Source organism: Triturus cristatus, chromosome 8 (genome assembly GCF_964204655.1).
Source record: "Triturus cristatus chromosome 8, aTriCri1.1, whole genome shotgun sequence".
Taxonomy (NCBI): Eukaryota; Metazoa; Chordata; class Amphibia; order Caudata; family Salamandridae; genus Triturus; species Triturus cristatus.
The window spans coordinates 1,626,740,864-1,626,761,755 of record NC_140591.1 but is presented as its reverse complement, the minus strand read 5'-3'; the positions used below and the strand labels follow the sequence as shown (position 1 = coordinate 1,626,761,755).

General features: G+C 48.9%; 1 protein-coding gene across 1 annotated transcript in view; it reads right to left on the bottom strand.

Annotated features, from left to right (window-relative positions):
- Nucleotides 1–20,892, bottom strand: part of LOC146808456 (transient receptor potential cation channel subfamily M member 2-like) — a 694,250-nt gene that overhangs the window by 670,557 nt on the left and 2,801 nt on the right. Inside the window, exon 2 of the mRNA XM_085623563.1 lies at nucleotides 6,019–6,160. Coding sequence (XP_085479689.1) covers nucleotides 6,019–6,078 — 60 coding nt within the window. The 5' untranslated portion in view covers nucleotides 6,079–6,160. The remainder of the gene's footprint in view (nucleotides 1–6,018; nucleotides 6,161–20,892) is intronic.

Below are 20,892 nucleotides of genomic sequence, written 5' to 3'. Positions count from 1 at the left end.
ACAGAAGGCATTTAGGAGTCCTAAAGTTAGGACTCCTAACTTCTGTGAATACCAAATTGAGTAAGTGTCTTCTGTAAATACCGAAATGAGTAAGTGCCTTCTGTGAATACGAAAATGGTAGTAAGTTTAGGATTTTGTCTTAAGTTAGTTCTGTGAATTGGGCCCAAGATCCTTGTTTTGGGTAAAATTATGAGTAATATGTTGAGGATTCTATTTTAATTACTGGTTCTTGGCATTTAAGAGTCGGGATCCGGAGCACTTAAAATTTCCAGAGACCCCCTCATGATAGTAAATCTTCCTTCCTAGTTAGCTGCGATAGGCACTTTAGACAACAAGAACCTCCTTTACATGGGGCTGAAATGTTATAGTGCTGTTGACTTGCATCAAGGCACTAGTCTTTCTGTCTGTGCATATAAAAGCTGTGGAATGTGCCCATAAATGTTTCCCGAGGCAAGCATGCATTCCTAAATCAGACTGCATAACCCAGTCCGTAGCAATTGTACAGCTCTTCAATCCCCAGCGGCACAGCACTCAGGATAATGTGCTGCATGGCTAAACACTTATAAGGTCCCAAAGGCGCGACCTATTGGCTATGCCAATGCTTGTTTCTTTCTTCTTCTTCATGCTTTATCGCGTAGATCACCCAGTCGTCGCCAATGTTTAGAATGTGTCCAATAGTTAGCTTTATTCATCTGATCGAATAAGAAATAGGCAAGAGCCAGGCAGAACGGCTTCCACTCCAAGACATCAGTTACCAACTAATGTCCTGGACTGGAACCCGTGATAGAATACAAACATACATTCCATGCCACGCTCCATACCTCGCTCCAGTGCAGAATACAATGACATAACACGCCCCTTCTCTACCACTAAATCATTCTCACTTAAATGCAGCAACAAAACATCAGGGCTCTTCCCTCCTACCAGCAACCTATTCAAGCAGGGCAACAGCTCTTTCCATCGTATGCCCCCTCTGCCATGCCAGCGCACTTGAAACCTGTGGGGCCAAGACCCGAATTGACACTGTGTCTGGTCTGTCTTGTCTGCCTTTCAGCCCACTTAACCAATGAGTGCCCCCACTATCCATAACGATAATCCTTCCTAAAAATTCCCCAAACCTGACTATAAGTCCTTCTCATTGAAAAAGCCAATAACTCTACCACCAGCTGGAGCATCCTCTGTCCCCTACTGACCATAGCTCCCGTGGCACCATGATCCTGACTACCTCCATGGCCGGTCCATGGAATCTCTCCCACTGTGAGCGAGACAAAGCCTTTGCGACGTCATCGTCCACACCTGGCACATGTTGCACTCTTAACAGAATGTCAAATTTCAGCCACTTTAACAAAAAAACCCGCAGCAACGTCAACTCTTGGGCGTCCCTTTCTGACTGCCAGTTAACTACCTGCACCACTGCCAAGTTGTGAATGTGAAATAAAACCTTCTTGTGTGCTAACTGTTCTCCCCACAAGGACACTGACACTACAAGTGAAAATAATTCTAAGAAGGCTATGCTCCACCGCCTGCTTCCATTCACTGGGCCATTCCTCTGCGCACCATTTCCCTTGCCAGTATAACCAGAAGCCTATCCTTCCCGCAGCATCAGAGTAAACCTGTGCATCCCACTCAAAGTGTGCATTGGCCACCAACAGCAAACCATTGAAGGGTTAAAAAAAAGCTACTGTCTCAAATTCTTCTAAGTCCCTGCTGACGATCTAACATGGTGATGAGGCAATGGCAGGCCGGACAATGACATCCTCAAACCTCTACAAAATGTCATCCCTGCTCTCACCACCCAAGAGACAAAATTCAAATGCCCCAATATCACTTGCACCTCTTTAACCATAGCTTTGTGTTTTGCCAAGATGGCATCCAACATCAATTGGATCGTCAATCTTTCCTCCCCTGGTAGGCGGACCTCCATTGCCACCAAGACAGTTTCAATGCCCAAGAAAGACAGCACCATGCTGGGTCTGACTGTCTTCTCCTACGCCAAAGGCAGCCCAGGTCCCCCATGAGCTCCTGAAAACGTACCAGCATCCACTGGCAGACCGTGGAACCGGGGTCCCCCACAAAAAAGAAGTCATCAATATAATGTGTCACATGCATGTGCCCCGTGCACCGAGACACCCATTGGAGGAAGGTACTTAAATGTTCAAATAGAGCACATGATAAGGAACACCCCATCAGGAGTGCTTTGTCAATATTCCATTGGCCCTCAAACTGAATGTCTAACAGCTGAAAGTTGTCCGGGTAAACTGGGAGCAAGCCGAAAGCCAACCTGATGTCGGTCTTCACCAATTGCGCACCTCTACCAACATCCTCCATTACGGACAGCACTACGTCCAATGAAGAGTGTTTGACCGAAATCTGGTCCTCTGGGATGAAATCATTACCAGAAGTAGCCTCTGGCCACGACAGGTGTTGAATCAGCCTGATCTGACCTCTTTCTTTTTTCGGAACCATTCCGATGGGTGGCACAATTAAGTCTACCATGGACCAAATGGGCCGGCCATCCTTAAATCAGTCAGCGCCTTCAAACATGTGGTGAAGGTAAAACAGTTGAAAGAGATACAGGAAGGGAGGAAGGCCAAGAAGAGGTACAGAACATAATTCAAGAAATGGTGAAAGTAAACTGAAGGGGCATAAAACTACGCCCTTTGAAGCGCTGGGCAAACTTTAGAAACAGGAGAGGAATAAGTATGTGGGTGAAATAAAGCATTAGTGTGTGGTTAATAGGTTTGTGTGGGGCACAGTGTCACTGCATCTGTTACACAAAAAAAGCTAGAGCCAGGTAATGTAGTTGTGTAGGCTACATATGGGAGAGGAAGACAGAGAGGTGTGTTGGGGGTTAGGGTGACGCGAAGACAGGTAATAGGCGCTGATGGTGTTATTATAGCACAAGCACGAAAGAGGATCCAAAAGGGAGCCAATTACAAAGCGTGTGGTGGTGTGCAGGTGGGTAGGCAGGGTCTGATGGCCCCCGGTGCAAGACGGAAAGAGACTTGCTGGGTCTTGTTTAAAATAAACGAATGAAGCATTCATGTGGAGTCAATGGGTCCCTGAGGCCTCAGTGCCCTGGTGCCACTGCACATGCTGCGCAAATGGAAAGTACTTCCAAAGAAGTGCGGGTGCGGAGGGTCGGGAGGGGAGAGGCGTGGTGAGAGTCTATAGAAGAGCCTGGATGGGAGGTTGTTCTTTCAGACGGCCACTGCACCTGCTGAATAAATTACAACCCAATAAGTGTTGTGTAGGGTAGGGACGGAAAAGAAAGCTGGAGAAGCATGTTTGGTGGGGGCAGACAGGAGCATAGCTGGCTTTGGTGGGTTTGTAAGTAAATGACACGCGTGAACAAGCATAGTGTGTATTTTAGAATAGGCTGGAGGGGCGTGAAGGATGGAGTGTAATTAATATAATGCATAATTCTACATAGGGAGCATGTGAGTGATGAGACAATGTAATTAGACACAGTTGCGGCAAAAGGGTTAAAAGGACATGAAAGATTGTGAAGCTTTCAAGTTGAAAAGGAAGAAAGAGAGGCGCGGTAGGGGCTTAGAGATGGACTATGATCGGGGTTTGTGAAAACGCATATACACTCTAGGGGTGCATTTACAAAAAAAGAAAAGAGAAGTTTCCAGAAAGCAAACAGTTGTGGAAGGATAAAAGGAGCCAGTGAGAGACTTGGTAAATAGGCTAAGCTCCATGGGAGGGACAAACAGAAGTTGGATTGGCTGAAACAAATAAAAGCAGCAAATAGAAAGCATGGAAATAAAATTGACAAACAAAAAGTGAATGGCAGGAAATGGGAGGAGTTGCTTTACAGGCCAGATATTGACTTGTCCCTAATAACTCTTTTGCAACCGGACACCTGCGCTGTCTGGCAGACTTTGACCTAAAAACAGCAGATTTATGTGGTATATGTCAGGAAGTATAGGACCAGAGATCCATCACCTGGCCTCAGGAGATAGGGGGATGTATTGTACTGGGGTGCAAAGGCACTGAGGCAAGGGATGACACTTATATAGATATGGATGCAGTGAAAGCTGACGCTGTATCTTTGAATCACCTAATAAAGTGCACGCTACTTAATGTTAGACCTATACCTAAAGATGCCCAGGTGGCACTCAATCTTAACTTAAACAGCTCGACTTTCTGGAACGGGATCAAAACTGATCTGGCGCAAGCTCAACAGTAGCTTCTCACTCCAACCTGACAGCCCAGGAGGAGGAGGACCCCTGCAGAGAAGCAGCAGAGGATCCCCGCGGAGAAGCAGCAGAGGACCACCGCGGAGAAGCAGCAGGGGATCCCTGTGGAGAAGCAGCAGAGGACCCCCACGGAGAAGCAGCAGAGGACCCCAGCGGAGAAGCAGCAGAGGACCCCCGCGGAGAAACAGCAGAGGACCCCCGCTGAGAAGCAGCAGAGGACCCCTGCAGAGAAGCAGCAGAGGACCCCCGCGGAGAAGCAGCAGAGGACCCCCGCGGAGAAGCAGCAGAGGACCCCCGCGGAGAAGCAGCAGAGGACCCCCGCGGAGAAACAGCAGAGGACCCCCGTGGAGAAGCAGCAGAGGACGCCTGCAGAGAAGCAGCAGAGGACCCCCGCGGAGAAGCAGCAGAGGACCCCCGCGGAGAAGCAGCAGAGGACCCCCGCGGAGAAACAGCAGAGGACCCCCGTGGAGAAGCAGCAGAGGACGCCTGCAGAGAAGCAGCAGAGGACCCCCGCGGAGAAGCAGCAGAGGACCACCGCGGAGAAGCAGCAGAGGATCCCTGTGGAGAAGCAGCAGAGGACCCCGGCGGAGAAGCAGCAGAGGACCCCCGCGGAGAAGCAGCAGAGGACCCCCGCGGAGAAGCAGCAGAGGACCCCATATTATAATAGACTAGCGACATGGAAGGCAGGTTCAGTGGTAACAGCGATCCTAAGACATGAGCGACTAATCAAGGAGCAGCAGAGAGAATGAACAGAGGGGGCTCCATAAAATGGTCTTTGCTTCTGAACGAACCTTTCCAGAACATACTTTCTGGTGCAGTCAAGTCAATGTCATAGGGTTCCAACCACCAGGAACAAATCAGGCACAACACCTTGCTGTACCTGGAATTCACAAACAGAAGCAAGGAAAGCATTGAATCCTGTCAACTCAGCAATGATGTCTAATCAAGTGTACTTGGGGGAGTAAGAATTTTGAGTGAACTCTGGCACAACCCTGTCATGAGCACTTTACTGCTCAACCCTTATATTGCCATTGACATCAATGCGCTCTTAATAGGGTGGACAGGACATCGCACATTTGCGCCCCGTCTACCACCATATGGCGGATGTCACATGCCCGCCCACCTCTCGATAAGGCTGGTAGCCTTGAAAAGGGTCTGTTAGTACCCCTGTAAAACATAACAATCCCACAAGGGCACCGTTGAGGCTTTTCTTATTCATATTGTACTGTAAGCTCTCCAGTTCACTAAATGATTAACTAATTACCCCTGTTTGCAACAATAAACGTATGCTCTTGGCATCCAGTTGTGTCTGCAGATATAAAACATTTGCCTATTAGTTTTAGTGCAGCTAATTGTCCATGCATGAAGCCATGCTTTTAATAATAAATAATTCAGTTTGATACATTTTTGTCAGCCATCTTGACTGGAGATGTAGACACTTCTATTGATACTCAGAGCAACAAATGGGCCAGTTGATTCCATATCACCCGTTTATACCTCCTGGAACACAAGGTGTGTATAGCACACAATCCAGTTACCAACACAGGATTCATACCTCTTGACATGTTGCGAAGAATGATACAATTGTTTCTACCTCTGGAGAGTTCCTTGCTTGTGACAGTATTTTTGGCATGAAGCAGCATGGGGTTTTATGTTTTTTGTGTTCCTCCTAGTACTGTACAACATTGACAATAGTAGACCTGCACAGTTGAGTTCACACTATGCTTTCAATGTATGGTTCTTGCCTTAGATTCTGACTGCTCTTGTTTCTCTTTCCCATAAGTCTTGACTTCCACCTTCAGCCTTCACTCACCTTCAACACCTTCTTGCTGACATCTTTGAAAACAAACTCTCCGGAGGTGTAGATGGACATCTTGAGGCTGGTGCTTCTTATGGGTCGAAGCGTTCTATTTCCAGGTGAAGGGATGGCTGAAGGCTTCCTCCTTGGTTGTTTCCTGAGGGGAAGGGACATAGGATGGGAATAAAAGTGAGTGAAAAGGGTAGGTGTGCATATATAGGATGAGTGACTGCTGAGACGGCATGAGAAGCGTGGAACCTCCAACTATCTTTAAAATGCTGGGGCGGCTGAGGTTTACTCACGCCTCCAGTGCCCTCTCATCTTTAACAAGCAGAAAGGTGGAGCAGCCAGGTGCACCCACAAGGAGACGGCTCAGAGCTAATCAGACCACAAATACGTCCAGTCAGAGGTGAAAGACCTTTGGGTTCATTTATGAGTCACCTTGCTGAGCTGCACTGCATGACTGGGAAAAGGCGGAGATGCACTGTATGTAAGGCAATATGGCACATTCCTGTCCTTTCCCTGGTGCTGGCGCCCTTTTGGCAGTCTAGCGCCAATGCAGGCACCCTTGCACCAATGTGCAAGGGTGCCTGTGTTGTAAACAGAATGGTTTTGATGCAGGAAGGGTCACCTTCCTGCACAAAAACAATTCTGGGAGGATATATCATCGTGTATATGTGCTGCAGAATCCAGCACACATAGAAAGAGGAGAAAACAAGGAGAAATAAAGATATTTCTCCTTGTTACGCCTCCCCTGGGAAGGTGTAATATTTTGGTGCATTTCCAGGTTTACAAGTTCTTGTAAATCTGGGGATGCGTCCAAATCCTTGGCAGTTAAGCGGGAACACCCATACAATGCCCATGGAATGCCTACCCAGGGCAGTGTTACGCAATTCAGTGATTTGCGCTGTGTTGCGTTACTCCATATTCTTTAAACCAATCAGAGCCATGCAAAGTGGCTTTGCATGGCTTAAAAAAATAAGACTTAGAGGTTTGCATCACGCATGTACCACGTTGCATGGTGCAAACGTGACACAACCCTTTTATAAATAAGCCCCCTTGTCTGTAATGAACTTTGCAGGTGTCACAGCCCCTGAGACACAAATAGACTCATACAGGAATCAGTGGGCAGAGGGCCGCACATCCTGGGATGGTTGAAGAAGGAGGGCAGCAGGGTCACCTAGTTATCTCACCCAATTTAAGCCCCTGGGAGATACTACAGGCATTTGTTCGCAATCCAGAAGCTAATAGCTGGCAGTCGTTACAGAGTGAATTGAACAATTTTTTGTACTGGTGCATATTATAACATCAACAATTGGGGTGGGCTGAACTCGCTGACTTTCACACTTCAGAATTCTGCCGAATTACAGAAAAACTCAGCAAGATTCCACAGAATTCCACCAACGGGAGGAAATTATGCAGCTCGCTATGTAATTTAGTGCCAGCATTGCGAGCAGTACTGAAAATCAGCGCAAACTGCACTCACTACGTGTTGCGCAAGAGCACGCAGCCATTCGAGTTGATTTTGTTGCCACTTGAATAGAAAATCTACTCGAGTGGTAGCAAATCTACTTGAACGGCAGCCCTCTGACTGCAAACGCTCGCGAACGTTGAGCCCACATTAGAAAATCTACTCGAGCGGCAGCAAATCTACTTGAACGGCAGCCTCCTGACCATGAATGCTCATGAACGCTGATCCCACGCTAGAAAATCTACTCGAGCGGCAGCAAATCTACTTGACTGCGAACGCTCGCGAACGCTGGTTACAGCCCACGTTAGAAAATCGTGCTAGGGGACGCCAAATCTTACTCGTGCTTGCCAGCTACCATATTCTGGAGCCTCGTGGGAGACAAATTACACCACGCTGTGGTTGATGGAATTCGGCCAGTACTCCCCCTTAAAGAGTAACGCGGAGTGGCCAAAATTCCACCAATTTTGTGGGTGGAACGCAACATTTCAGCCACCCCTAATCAACAACCAACCCATCACAATAAAAGCTTGGTTATGTGATGAGAGAGTTTGGAGATATTTCTGTGCTACACTAATACAATAGTTTTGATTGCTGTCTTATGGTATGGTGAATAGTGTAGATGTTTTTTTACTGGTGCACAATCAACAACCATCACACCAAAGCCCGTAAATCAATGATTGATGACTTGTGATGACCTTGACTAGAGCTAGCATGTGTACTCTCATTGGAATAATGCACCCCCTGCAAGAATGTATTTGAACTCAAGGTCACAGGTTCACACCCAATTGGGTCCAATCAGACGTTCATCATTCCAAGGTCTGAGGTGAATAAAGTAACAAATACATATGTAATGTTATATAAAGTGCCCTTCCATACCCGAGAGCTCTGTGATGGACTTCTACTGTGTGTATTCGTAAAGTTCACCAAACTAGATTTGGGTTTAGAATAGTAAATCTGCAACAATGGGGTAAAGTTATGTTTAGTGCAGTTTCATCAAAGCCGAGGGTGGGAGGGATGTGTTGCATAAACTATGTTTGCATTTTGTTCTCAAAAGGCTATAAGGGGTCATGTTCCTTCCTTGAATCAAGACCTATGGAGCCCCTACGCCAGGGGGCACGAGCCTAGTTGATGTGAAGTTGCTGTGCTGCTTTGCATGAAAGGAAGAGCAGAAAAGAGTGTATTACGATATGTCCTCTCTCCCTGGGCTGGCACACTTTATGCTGCCATGTGTCAATGGACTCGCTCTTGTGACATAGTGCAAGTGTTGGTGTGTTCTGTAAGAAACAGTTTATGTACTGGAAGTTTACCCTTCCAGTACAAGAACTATCCCTTAACACATTTCCTGCTTTGTATGTGTACTGTACGATTCAGCAAGCATGCAGAGTAGGAAAAATAAGATTTTGGTGCAAATAAATCCCTGTCTAAGAATGTTTGTAGATGGGGATGTGCATCAAAACCCATTGGTGGTTGCAATGGAACCCACATGCGTCCCCCCATGTAAGGCTCCCAATGACACAAAGTTAGCAAAGCAGAGCATTGCAGAGCTTTGTGTTGCAACTATTTGACGCAATGTATAAATGGGCCTATAGCCTTTCCTATGCCGACAAGGACAATTCAACAGGTGGAAGGGTAGGCTGAAGCCAGGGACTGGATCCCACAGCCAAAACAAACAAATCGGCTTTGCTTTTACGTTTCAAATGTAAAATCGAGTGCAAGTACAATTCCAAAAGTACACTCGAAACTCTCTGTGGATTGGAGTGGTAGACTGGAGTGGGGCAGACTGCTTTGGGGTAGATTAGATTGGGGTAGATTGGGGTGGAGTGGGGTAGATTAGAGTGGACTGGAGCAGAGTAGATGAGAGTGGAGTGTGGTAGATTGGCCTAGATTGGAGTGAAGCGCAGTGGGGTAGGTAGGCATGGTGTTGGGTAGATTGGGGTAGAGTGGAGTGGGGTAGACTGTACTGAAGCGGGGTAGAGTGAAGTGGGGTGGGGTAGGTTGGAGTGGGGGAGCGGGGCAGGTTGGAGGTTGGAGTGGTAGACTGGAGTGGGGCAGACTGAAGTGGGGTAAATTTGATCGGGGTAGATTAGATTGGGGCAGATTGGATTGGGGTAGATTGGGGTGGTGTGGGGTAGATTGGAGTGGATTGGAGTAGATTACAGTGCAGTGTGGTAGATTGGCCTAGATTGAAGTGAACTGGAGTGGGGTAGGTTGGAGTGGAGTGGGTTTGATTGAAGTGGGGTGTTTTGGGGTAGATTGGAGTGGGGTGAAGTGCGTTTTAGAGTGGAGTTGGATAGATTGGAGTGAAGTGGAGTTGGTAGATTAGGGTGGAGTGAAGTGTTGTACATTGGGGTAAATTGGAGTGAAGTAGGGTAAAGTGGAGTACAGTGAGATAGACTTGAGTGTGGTAGATTGGAGTGGGGTGAGGCAGAGTGGGGTGGGGTAGTTTTGGATAGATTGCTGTAGAATGGGGTAGACTGGAGTGGAGTAGATTTGAGTGGAGTGGGGTTGATTGGAGTGGGGTGTGATAAATTGGAGTGGGGTAGATTGAGGTGGGGTAGGGTAGACAGTGGGGTGGGGTGGGGGTTAGTGGGGTAGACTGCGATGAAGTGGGTTAGAGTGGAGTGGGGTAGATTTGAGTGGAGTGGGTTAGATTGGAGTGTAGTTGGGTAGATTGGGGCACGGTAGAGTGAAGTAGATTGGGGTACAGTGGAGTGGGGTAGATTGAAATGGAGTAGGGTAGATTGGAGGATTGGAGGGGGTAGATTAGAGTAGAGTGGGGTAAATTGTTGTGAAGTGTTGTAGATTGTGGTAGAGTGTAGAGGGGTAGATTGTAGTAGATTGGAGTGGGGCAGAATGGAGTTGTGTGGGGTAGACTGGAGTAGAGTAGGGTAGATTGGAGTGGAGTGGGATCCAGTGGTATGGAGATTGGAGTGGAGTGGGTTAGAGAGGAGTGGAGTGGTTTAGATTGTGGCAGATTGGAATGGGTAGGTTGGAGTGGAGATGAGTGGGGTAGATTGGAGTGGAGTGGGGAACACTGGAGTTGAAAGGGTTAGATTGGAATGGAATGGGGTAGATTGGGTAGAGTGGATTAGATTGTGGTGGAGAGGGTAGATTGGGGTGGAGTGGGGTGATTGGAGTAGAGTGGTGTAGAGTCAAGTATATTAGTATATTGGGATAGAGTGGAGAGGGGTATATTGTGATGGGGTAGGCTGGAGTGGCATGGGTTACATTGTGGTGGAGTGGGGAGGATTGGGGTAGACTGGAGTGGGGTGGATTGATGAGGATCGGAGTGCAGTTGGGTACATTTGAGTGGGGTAGATTGGAACGGATTTGAGTAGATTGGAATAGATTAGAGCGGAGTGGGGTAGATTGGAGTGGAGTGGGGTAGAATGGGGTCGTTTGGAGTGGAATGGGTTAAGTGGGTTAAACTGAGTGGAGTATGGTAGATTGGAGTGAAGTGGAATAGATGCTACTGGAGTGGAGTGGGGGAGATTAGGGTAGATTAGAGTGCAGTGCTGTAGATTGTGGTGAACTGCAGTGGGTAGATTGGAGTGGGGTAAATTGGGGTAGACCGTAGTGGAGTGGATTGGGGTAGATTGGATAGGAGTGGATTGGGGTAGATTGTAGTGGAGTGGCGTAAACTGGAGTAGAGTGGGATAGATTGGAGTGGAGTGGAGTGGGGTAGATTGGAGTGGGGTGGATTAGGGTAAATTGAGGTGGAGTGGGGTAAATTGGAGTGGAGGGGTAGATGAGGTAGACTGAAGTGGGGTAGACTGGGGTAGAGTAGAGTGAGGTGGATTGGGGTAGAGTGGAGTGGAGTGAAGTGGTGCAAGGGTACCTGTATTGCATGCAGGATTGTTTTTGTGCAGGAAGACACACCTTCCTGCACAAAAACAATCCTGAGAGGCGTATTTTTCTCGAAAAAGGAAGTAACGAGGAGAAATGAAGATATTTCTCCTCGTTACGCATTACCTGAGAAGGTGTATTTTTTTGGTGCATTCCTAGGTCTTCCAGTTCTGGTAAATCTGGGAATGCGTAAAAAAAAACATGGGAGTTGCGTGGGAACACCCACGCAACACCCATGGAATTCCTTTCCAGGTCCGAGTAAGGTACGGCAGCGATTTGCGCTACATTGTCTTACTTCAGATTTCTAGAGCCACTCAGAGCCACGCAAAGTGACCTTTTATGGCTTCATAAATCACATTTGGGGTTTGCATTGCTCTTGCACCATGCTGTGTGGTGCAAGAGCAACGCAAACTGGCTAATTAATAGGCCCGTAAGTCTTTTTGTCTATACTTCTGTTGTCAGACCCAATAATTATTTGTACCTTTTCCCACTTTTCATAATTTCACTCTTGCTAAATTCAAACTTGGCTGGATTACGTTTACCACTATTAGCTACAGAAACCTGAGAAAGGTTTGAATTTTAGAAAAAGGGTGAATAATCTGTTGAAGTTCAAAGCACTTTTTAGGTCGGGTATAAAAGCAACTCAACTCTGGCTGCGTGCCAGATCTCTTGCAATGCAGAAAAATACAAAGAGAAGTACTATGGGTCAGCCCCTTAAAGCCATATTTTTTTGTAAATGCCACTCAGTAGTGCAAAATGCAGCGGTCAGGCTACTCTGCAATATTCCGAAGAACTCCGGAGTTTCGAACCATCGTAGGAATCTTCATTGGCTTAGGATCGAAAGCAGAATCCGCTTTAAAGCCCTGAACTATATGTTCAGAATTAAAGCGGGTACAGCACCAAAATATCTCCAAACTCTTGCCTACCTCTATACGCCTAAGAGAAACCTCCGGTCGCAGACGGCAGCCCGTTTTTGCATACCAAGGTTCAAACGAGCAAGAACAGGTGGTAGATCCTTTGCCTATCTGGGACCCTCCCTTTGGAACACACTCCCCCCTTGTATCCGAAAGGAAGAAAACTATCTTAGGTTCAGAAAGCTTGTTAAGACCTGGCTGTTTGAACAATAAACACTCAACAGCCACCTCCCTCTTTCTGCCCTCAAACTAGCTGTGTCTAGGCGCCGGGAAACCCTTTTTGGGTAGCTGTTGCGCCCTATAAATTGACAAAATAAATAAATAAATAAACTCACATTTTGGACCGGTCCACAGCACAGCATTTGGTGTGGGGACTTTCATGCATGATGACTCTTGATATTTTGCCTCTTTACTGTTAGTGTACATAGGAGGTAATAAACACAAAAAGCCAAAGCCATCTGCCTCAGTAGGCACTTTGCTACTACTCTTACTGGTGTGCCCGCAAATAGAAGCCACAAGTGAAGGTCGAGTAGGGACCGGTGCAACTTAAGTGAGCGTGGCATGTGCTGAAGGAGAAGTAAACAAAAAGCACTGTCAGAAACTGTGAAACATCAGGTGCCCCAAGAATATACAATGTAAGTTCAGGACAGAAAACAAACCTATACACAATCTGGGACACCATCCCCTCCCTTGCTCTGACATGGCCTTCATCACCGAATCGTCCCATTCCTTTCCTTAGGGTACTTAAGGTCTTACCTGTGGGTTGGTCCCTAGATTCGGCGTGGGACAAGATTCATTTCAGGCACCACTTCTTCTTCGACCGGCTGGGCACTTTGGACTTGGCTGGACTTCGCTCTGGGCATCCAGGCTGCAACTCGAAAGACTCCTGCTGCTCCTGATCTCATCGCCCTGCTTGTCTGCTGCAACGTCTGTGCCTGTGGACCATACAGGAACCTTCCAAAGCCTGTGGGCAGCCAAGACACCTGAAGGAATCTCCCTTGAAGTGAAGGAGTCACTTCCCTAAATCTGCAGGCACCGCAACTAAGCTGACCGGTCTGCTGCTCCTGAGCTGCCACGGACTCCGGAAGGCTCAGCAACACAGGTGGTGGTTCTTCACAACCCTCGAGGCCTGCCCTGTCCTCTCACCAAGTTTGAGGCCAGTATCACTCGTCGGAGCCCCAGGAACAGAACCCGTGTGCACCGTGCCGACTTGCAGTTGCAAAGGCTTGTTGGCTTCCTTCCACCAAGATCTTCGGGCTTCAAGGAGCCCCAACCTCAAGCATCTCCAGTGATCAAGATCTTCATCCTCACCGCATCCTCTTGCATCGTGGGTTTGCATCTTTGGTGAGCTGCTCGAGGTCCTCTTGCGACTCCAGTGCCTAAGGCCTGTGGGTTCTCTTGAGGGTCATCTTCATATTCTTTGGTCTCCGCTGATTTCTCAAAGCCTGCCCTGACTCTCCTACTTGTGGTGAGTCTCCAGGACCTTGATGGTCCCAATATTGCATCTTTCTCCACTTCGACTTTGGCTACAGTTGCCAAGGCTTGTTGGTGCTCCTGCCGGACACCAACCACTCAACTCTCGACATCCGACAGCTCGTGTATGGCTTCTGGTCTTCCACAGCATTGCCTGGTCCACACAGCTGCAGTACTAAGGTCACCGTCAGCTCCCCTGCAACACCCGACACCGGTGGGCAGTCGTCTTCCGTGCCTCCTGGTCACTCCTGAGTGACATAGACTCTGTCCCTCTTCTTGCAGGTTCTTCACATCTTGAATCCACCTTTGGGTTCCACCGGACACTTTCACCTTCTTCAGCAGCGGCATCTTTCTGAAGTCCGCCATTGGGTTTGACAGCGGTTTTCGACGCCACTTCACACCGAAGCACCCGGCTTCCCTGGGCAGGTATCCTGGTTCCTACAGTATCCACAGTTGGGGTGGCTCTCCAACATTCTGTCTTCCACAGGGTTTCCTCAGGGTCCAATGGAAAGGGTCCTTCTTCTCTAAAATTGCAACCGCGACTTACCCGTTGACTTGTTTTGATCACGCGGTCGAGTTCCGACTTAGCACATGACCTCTGTGGGGCTCCTAGTTATTCACCTCAGGTGGTTTCTTGGGTCCCTGACACTTCTACATGTTCTGGGTACAGTCTTGACTTGAGTCGTGGTTCGCATACCACTTATTTAGTATATGGTTTGGTTCCCCCCTGGTGACCGCAGTGTATTAAATGCTACTTACCTGATTCTATTGTAAAGTATAGTGTGTATTGTGTATATCTCCGGGTAGGAGATATATGTACGTGTTAGTGAGTGTCTTATAATAAATACATATTTTTATAAATACACTGTGTGGTTCTTATTCACTTAATCTATAATTATAAGATTATGTTCTGGTAAAACAAGCTGCTTTACACTCCTTCTGGACAAAGCCTGAAGGCTGCTCTCTACAGCTACCCCTTAGAGAGCTTTCAAAGGTTGTCTAAGACCACTAAAATACCCATAAGTGTTGTCTGGATTGGTGCAAGGTGCCCACTTACATAAGTGTGCATCATATACCAAGCCAGCTTCTCACACCCTTGGTACCCCGACCAGCATTCTGAGATGCCATTTCCAACCTCAACGCCTCCCTGGCCATGGACTCCCACCGCTACGTCCTGCTCTATGATCTCAATTTCCACGTCGACAACGCCAACTCTACCTCCCTCCTGGAGAACCTCAACAACATAGGCCACACCGAACCAATCACTGAACCCACCCACAAAGGCAGTCACATACTCGACGCCATCTTTACCTCCAGCAACAGAATCAAATTTGCCCATGCCACCGAACTCACCTGGACCGACTATGCCATTGTTCACATTAACCATCTCCAACGCCCAGCATAGCATCGCAAAGCACCAGACACCACCCACGGCAGCTGGAGCAAGGTAGCCGAGACTCAATGGACACAGGCTCCTAGCACCACACAACCCAAAACCTCAGCTGACCTTGACCAAGCCATCCAAAACTTTTCCGCCTGGATCAACAATTGCGCCAACAGAGTTGCCCCGCTGAAGCCAGCAAGAAATAACAAGACCTCAAAAATAGCCAGGTGGTACACCCCAGAGCTCAGAACCACCAAGCGCACCTGCTTCTGGCTCAAGAAGCGATGGTGCATGACCAAGGACACCGCCGACCGAGACACTCACAAAACAGCCCTGAGCAACTACCACCTGCGCATCAAGGAACCCAAGAGAGCAGCCATTACTAACCGCATCAACACCACGGCCAACCACAGATAGGAACTCTTCAAAATTGTCAAGGAATTCCCCGACCCAACAGCCACAGAGAACACCATCCAGCCCTCCCAAGAACTCTGCTACACCCTCTCAGAGTACTTCCGCAGCAAGATTGCCACCGTCTACAACAACTTCAACCCCCAATCCACCACTCTGCCTCGACAACCCCTATCAACCAGTGAACACCAGCTGAACAATAACCACCTGGTCTCTGCTCACCACTCAGGCCACCACAGCCATCAAGTCGTCCATCCACTTCGGGGCGCCCACTGCCTCCTGCCGCCACCGTCTCATCAACCTCAGATCCAACCCAATCAGTGTGTCCCTCATCCTCCTTGACCTCTCTTCTGCGTTTAACACTGTCTCCCACCACACCCTCATCGAAGGACTCTACAATGTTGGCATACAGCAAAATGCACTCATAGGAAGCCAGCTCTCTACATAGTGTATTAAAAGTAAGTACACTGTGCAGAGAGTCCAGTGGGTCCCCAATTGATTTACAGAGGCTAACGTAGATAATACTAATGCTCTCTTTTATGGTAGTATGGGCGAGCAGTTGGGCTTATCAGAGGGTAGTGCAAAGCATTTTTTGTACTCACAGAGGCAATAAATGAGACACACACTCAAAGAATAAATCAGAGACCAAATTAGAAAAATAACACTTCTTTTTATATATGTTTTAAAACCAAAAACATCGTTCAAAGGTAATCTTCAACATCAGTTTGTACAAGTAAGCAAATAGTTCAAACTTGTGCGCTTTTACGCACAATACAATCCTATGGGAGGAAAAGTCATAAATGCAACAAAGGTAGGTACTGTCAGCTTTAGGGGTTCACCTTCTGGATTCAATGCAGTAGGGGGCCAAGGTCCAAAGTACTTTCAGCAGTTCTTCTGGACCTGCCTGCATTGAGCCAGAAGCTGGGGGCTGGTGAAGTTGGTAGCTGGGTGCGCTACGGAGAAGGGGGGCCACCTAGAAACAGGCTGCACAGGGGGATTTGGGAAAAAGTCTGAGGGCTCCCAAACTGGGATTTAGGTCGCAGGGGGTCTTGGAGCAAGCAGACACAGCCGGTTCATCGGTACCCAGGCTGAGCGGCATGGGTGCAGTGTGGTTAGGTCAGCTGGGCTGAATGCGCAAAGGGGCTCCTTGCGGATAGGAACAAACAGCTGACAGGGACAAAATCAGGACAGCTGGGGCTCTCATGAAGTGGGTCGCAGTGATGCTGACATCCCTTTATGGTTCCTCGGTCATAGGGCAGTGGGAATCCAGATTGGACTCCCGCTGTTGCTGTTTGGTGCAGGGCATCAGGTACCCCAAGGATTGGCGCTGCATGGCTCCGGCTGGTCCTGGTGTCTTCACATTCGGTGGGGAGACAGATCTGATCTTACCAAGCACGAGTACCTCTTGCAGGTTCTCTGCGGTGTCAGTCGGGATGGGGAGCTGCAAGGCGGTGGACCGGACTTTGTTTGTCAGTGCATGCGGGCTGCAGGGGAGGAGTTCCTCTACTCCAAGGGAGGCTTGAGGCGATTTGCGAGGGGCTGGCAGGCTACACAAGGATTTTGTAGGTGTCCAGCTGGCAGGATGAGTGACTCTGTCGCAATTGTTGAGAGAAGTTGTGGCAGGCAGGGTTTCGCCCCAAAAGTCAACAGCTCTTCTGCAGTTCTCGCCAGGCAGTGACTCTTGTTCATCCCTCTTCTCTTGATCAGTCAAATCTGAGTTCTTGGGTTCAGAAGTGCCACCTAAATGCTCAATTTAGGGGCATTAAGGAGAGTGACGGGTGTCTACAACCTCTATATGACCACTTCCTGTGGGAAGTGGGCATAACCCTGACCTTAGAATGTTAAATCTGCCAAAACAATATGGAGGAATCTGAAAAGTGGGGTCCAAATCAGCTTGTCAGTCCATCTGACGGGTGGTACTGGCTTAATGTAGGCACACCTACTAATCTTACTAATTTTGGGCCTGTCTTGCTGCCAAAAGTGGGAGCTGGATGGGGGGGGGGGGCATCTCCACTATCTGGAGAGGCCTGGGTCACATAAAGGTGGCAGGGCTATTGAAGCTTCCTGCCCTGGAAGGCACATCCTGCTTGGAGGAGGTGTTCACACCCCCGCCCAGACCAGGCTTTGTTCCTGGCCTCCGAAAGCGAAGGCTCTCACCTCAGGAGGTCAGAAACATGTCTATTGTGGCTGGCCGGTCAAGCCCAGTCAGTCTACACACTAGTAGTCAGTAGGTCTTCAGGGAGCACCTCTAAGGTGCCCTCTGGGTGTATTTCTTAGTAAATCCAACACTGGCATCAGTGTGGGTTTACCAAGATGAAATGATTGGTACCAAACACCTGGGGGTATAGTGAAGCCATCATGTAGCTGGGAAACTCGCAAAGACGGATGTCCAGCCCATGTACTGGGTATGGCTTCCCTGTGCACTTTTGGTATCTAAGGGGGAACTGAAATATCACAGGGACACATCTACTCATTCAGATATGCCCAAACATGGGGTATAGTGCACCCTGCTTTAGGGCTGTAAGGCCTGCTGTAGGGGTGACTTACCTATACCACATGCAGTGTTTTGCGGGCATGGTACACAGGGGTATGTGCCATGTTGACTCTTCATTTTTCTCTGCACCAAGACATGCAGGCTGCAGTGGCAGTTTGCATGAGCTTGGTGAGGGGTCCCCTAAAGTGGCACAATTTGTGCTGCAGTCCTTAGAGACCCTTTTTAGTCCCAGTGCCCTTTGTAGCCGGGGTACCACCTACTAGGGACCTACATGGAGCCTGAAGGAGTGCCAATTGTGGAACAATGGTACGCTTTTACGGAAAGAACACTGGTACTGTGGACCTGGTTAGCAGGGACTCAGCTCACTTTCAGTCAAAGTTGCATCAGATACCAGGCAAAAAGTTGGGGGTAACCATGCCAAAATGGACACTTTCCTATAGCCCTCAAGTGGATTGCCTACTTCCTCTCAAGACACACACACAGACATTCGACTGCCTCCCTTCACCTTCGCACCCAAGAACATCATATGCGGCGTACCACAAGGATCATCCCTCAGCCCCACCCTGTTCAACATATACATGACCCACGGACACAACATAAACTACTACACTGACAACACTCAACTAATCCTCTCGCTCACCGAGGACTCCTCCAATGCTAAAGCCAACTTTTGTAACGCAATGACCAATGTAGCCAAATGGATGAGAGACAGCTGCCTCAAACTCAACTCCGACAAAAAAGAAGTAATGATCTTCGGCTAGAACACCTCTGCCTTTGTGGGCACAGCTGGTGGCCAGCAGAACTTGGATCAACACCCACACTGACAGACCATGCACGCAACCATGGCATCATCCTCCACACCAACTGACCATGAAATGACAAATCAACGCAGTCGCCTCCTTTTCCTTCAGATGGATCCCAATCAACACCAGAAAGACCGTCATGCAGGCCCACGTCACTAGCTGGCTCGACTGCGGCAATGCTCTCTACGCCGGAGTGTACACCCAGCTCTTCAAAAGACTCCAAACCATACAACACCTTGCAGCCAGAATCATCCTGGAATTCCCCAAATGAACCTGCATCACCCCTCACATCAGAAATCTCCACTGGCTCCTCATCCACCAGAGATGCCAGTTCAAGATCCTCACGCATGCATACAAAGCTCTACACCACCAAGGACCATCCTACATCATTCATCAACTGAGCTTCCACCTGCCCTCAAGACATCTGCGCTCCACCTCATTCACCCTCACCCCCCGCATCCATCACAGTCGCAGTGGGGGCTGCTCCTTCACCTTCATTGCCTGGAACAACCTGCCCCGCCACCTCCCTACAGCACCTTCCCTGGTGGACTTCAGAAAGAAACTCAAGACCGGGGTTTACGATGGAGGCACAGCACCCTCAGGGCCCAGACACCCCTAGGGGAGACAGTGCTGCGCTATACAAATGCTGATTTGATTTGACCCAATGCAAAATCATGGGACAGTGCAGTGAGTATCATGCACGGACAACGCTGCAGTGAAAACACCAGGCCTGACCTCAGCGATCATGGGACACTGCAGTGAGCATCTTGCACGGACAGTGCTGCAGTGGAAACACCCCGCCTGACCTCAGTGATCATGGGACACTGCAATGAGCATCATGCACGGACAGTGCTGCATTGGAAACCCCAGGCATGAGATCAGTAATCATGAGACACTGCAGTGAGCATCCGGCACGGGCAGTGCTGCAGTGGAAATCCCAAGCATGACCTCAGTGATCATGGGACACTGCAGTGAGCATCATGCACGGACAGTGCTGCAGTGGAAACCCCAAGCATGAGATCAGTGATCATGGGACACTGCAGTGAGCATCCGGCACGGGCAGTGCTGCAGTGGAAATCCCAAGCATGACATCAGTGATCATGAGACACTGTAGTGAGCATCGGGCAGTGCTGCAGTGGAAAAACCCCACCTGACCTTAGTGATCATGGGACACTGCAGTGAGCATTGTGCACGTGCAGTGCTGCAATGTAAACCCCAGGCATAACATCAGTGATCATGGGACACTGCAGTGAGCATCGGACACAGGCAGTTCTGCAGGGCAAACACCCTGCCTGACCTCAGTGATCATGGGACACTGCAGTGAGCATCGTGCATGGGCAGTGCAGCAGTGAAAACCCTAGATGTGACATCAGTGATCATGAGACAGTGCAGTGAGCATCGGGCTGTGCTGCAGTGGAAACCTTAGACATGACATCAGTGATCATGAGACAGTGCAGTGAGCACTCTGCTTCGGCATATCTGCAGTGGAAACACCCCACCTGACTTCAGTGATCATGGGCCACTGCAGTGAGCATCGAGCACGGGCAGTGCTGCAGTGGAAACACCCCGCCTGACCTCAGTGATCATGGGACACTGCAGTGAGCATCGGGCACAGGCAGTGCTGCAGTGGAATCCCTAGACATGACATTACTGATCATGAGACAGTGCAGTGAGCATCGGGCACAGGCAGTGGTTCAGTGGAAACCCTAGACATGACATCAGTGATCATGAGACAGTGCAGTGAGCACTCTGCATAGGCATAACTGCGGTGAAAACACCCCGCCTGACTTCAGTGATCATGGGACGCTGCAGTGAGCATTGGGCACGGGCAGTGCTGCAGGGCAAACACCTCGCCTGACCTCAGTGATCATGGGACACTGCAGTGAGCATCATGCGCGGACAGTGCTGCAGTGGAAACCCCAGGCATGAGATCAGTAATCATTAGACACTGCAGTGAGCATCCGCCACGGGCAGTGCTGCAGTGGAAATCACAAGCATGGCCTCAGTGATCATGGAACACTGTAGTGAGCATCCGGCACGGGCAGTGCTGCAGTGGAAATCCCAAGCATGACATCAGTGATCATGGGACACTG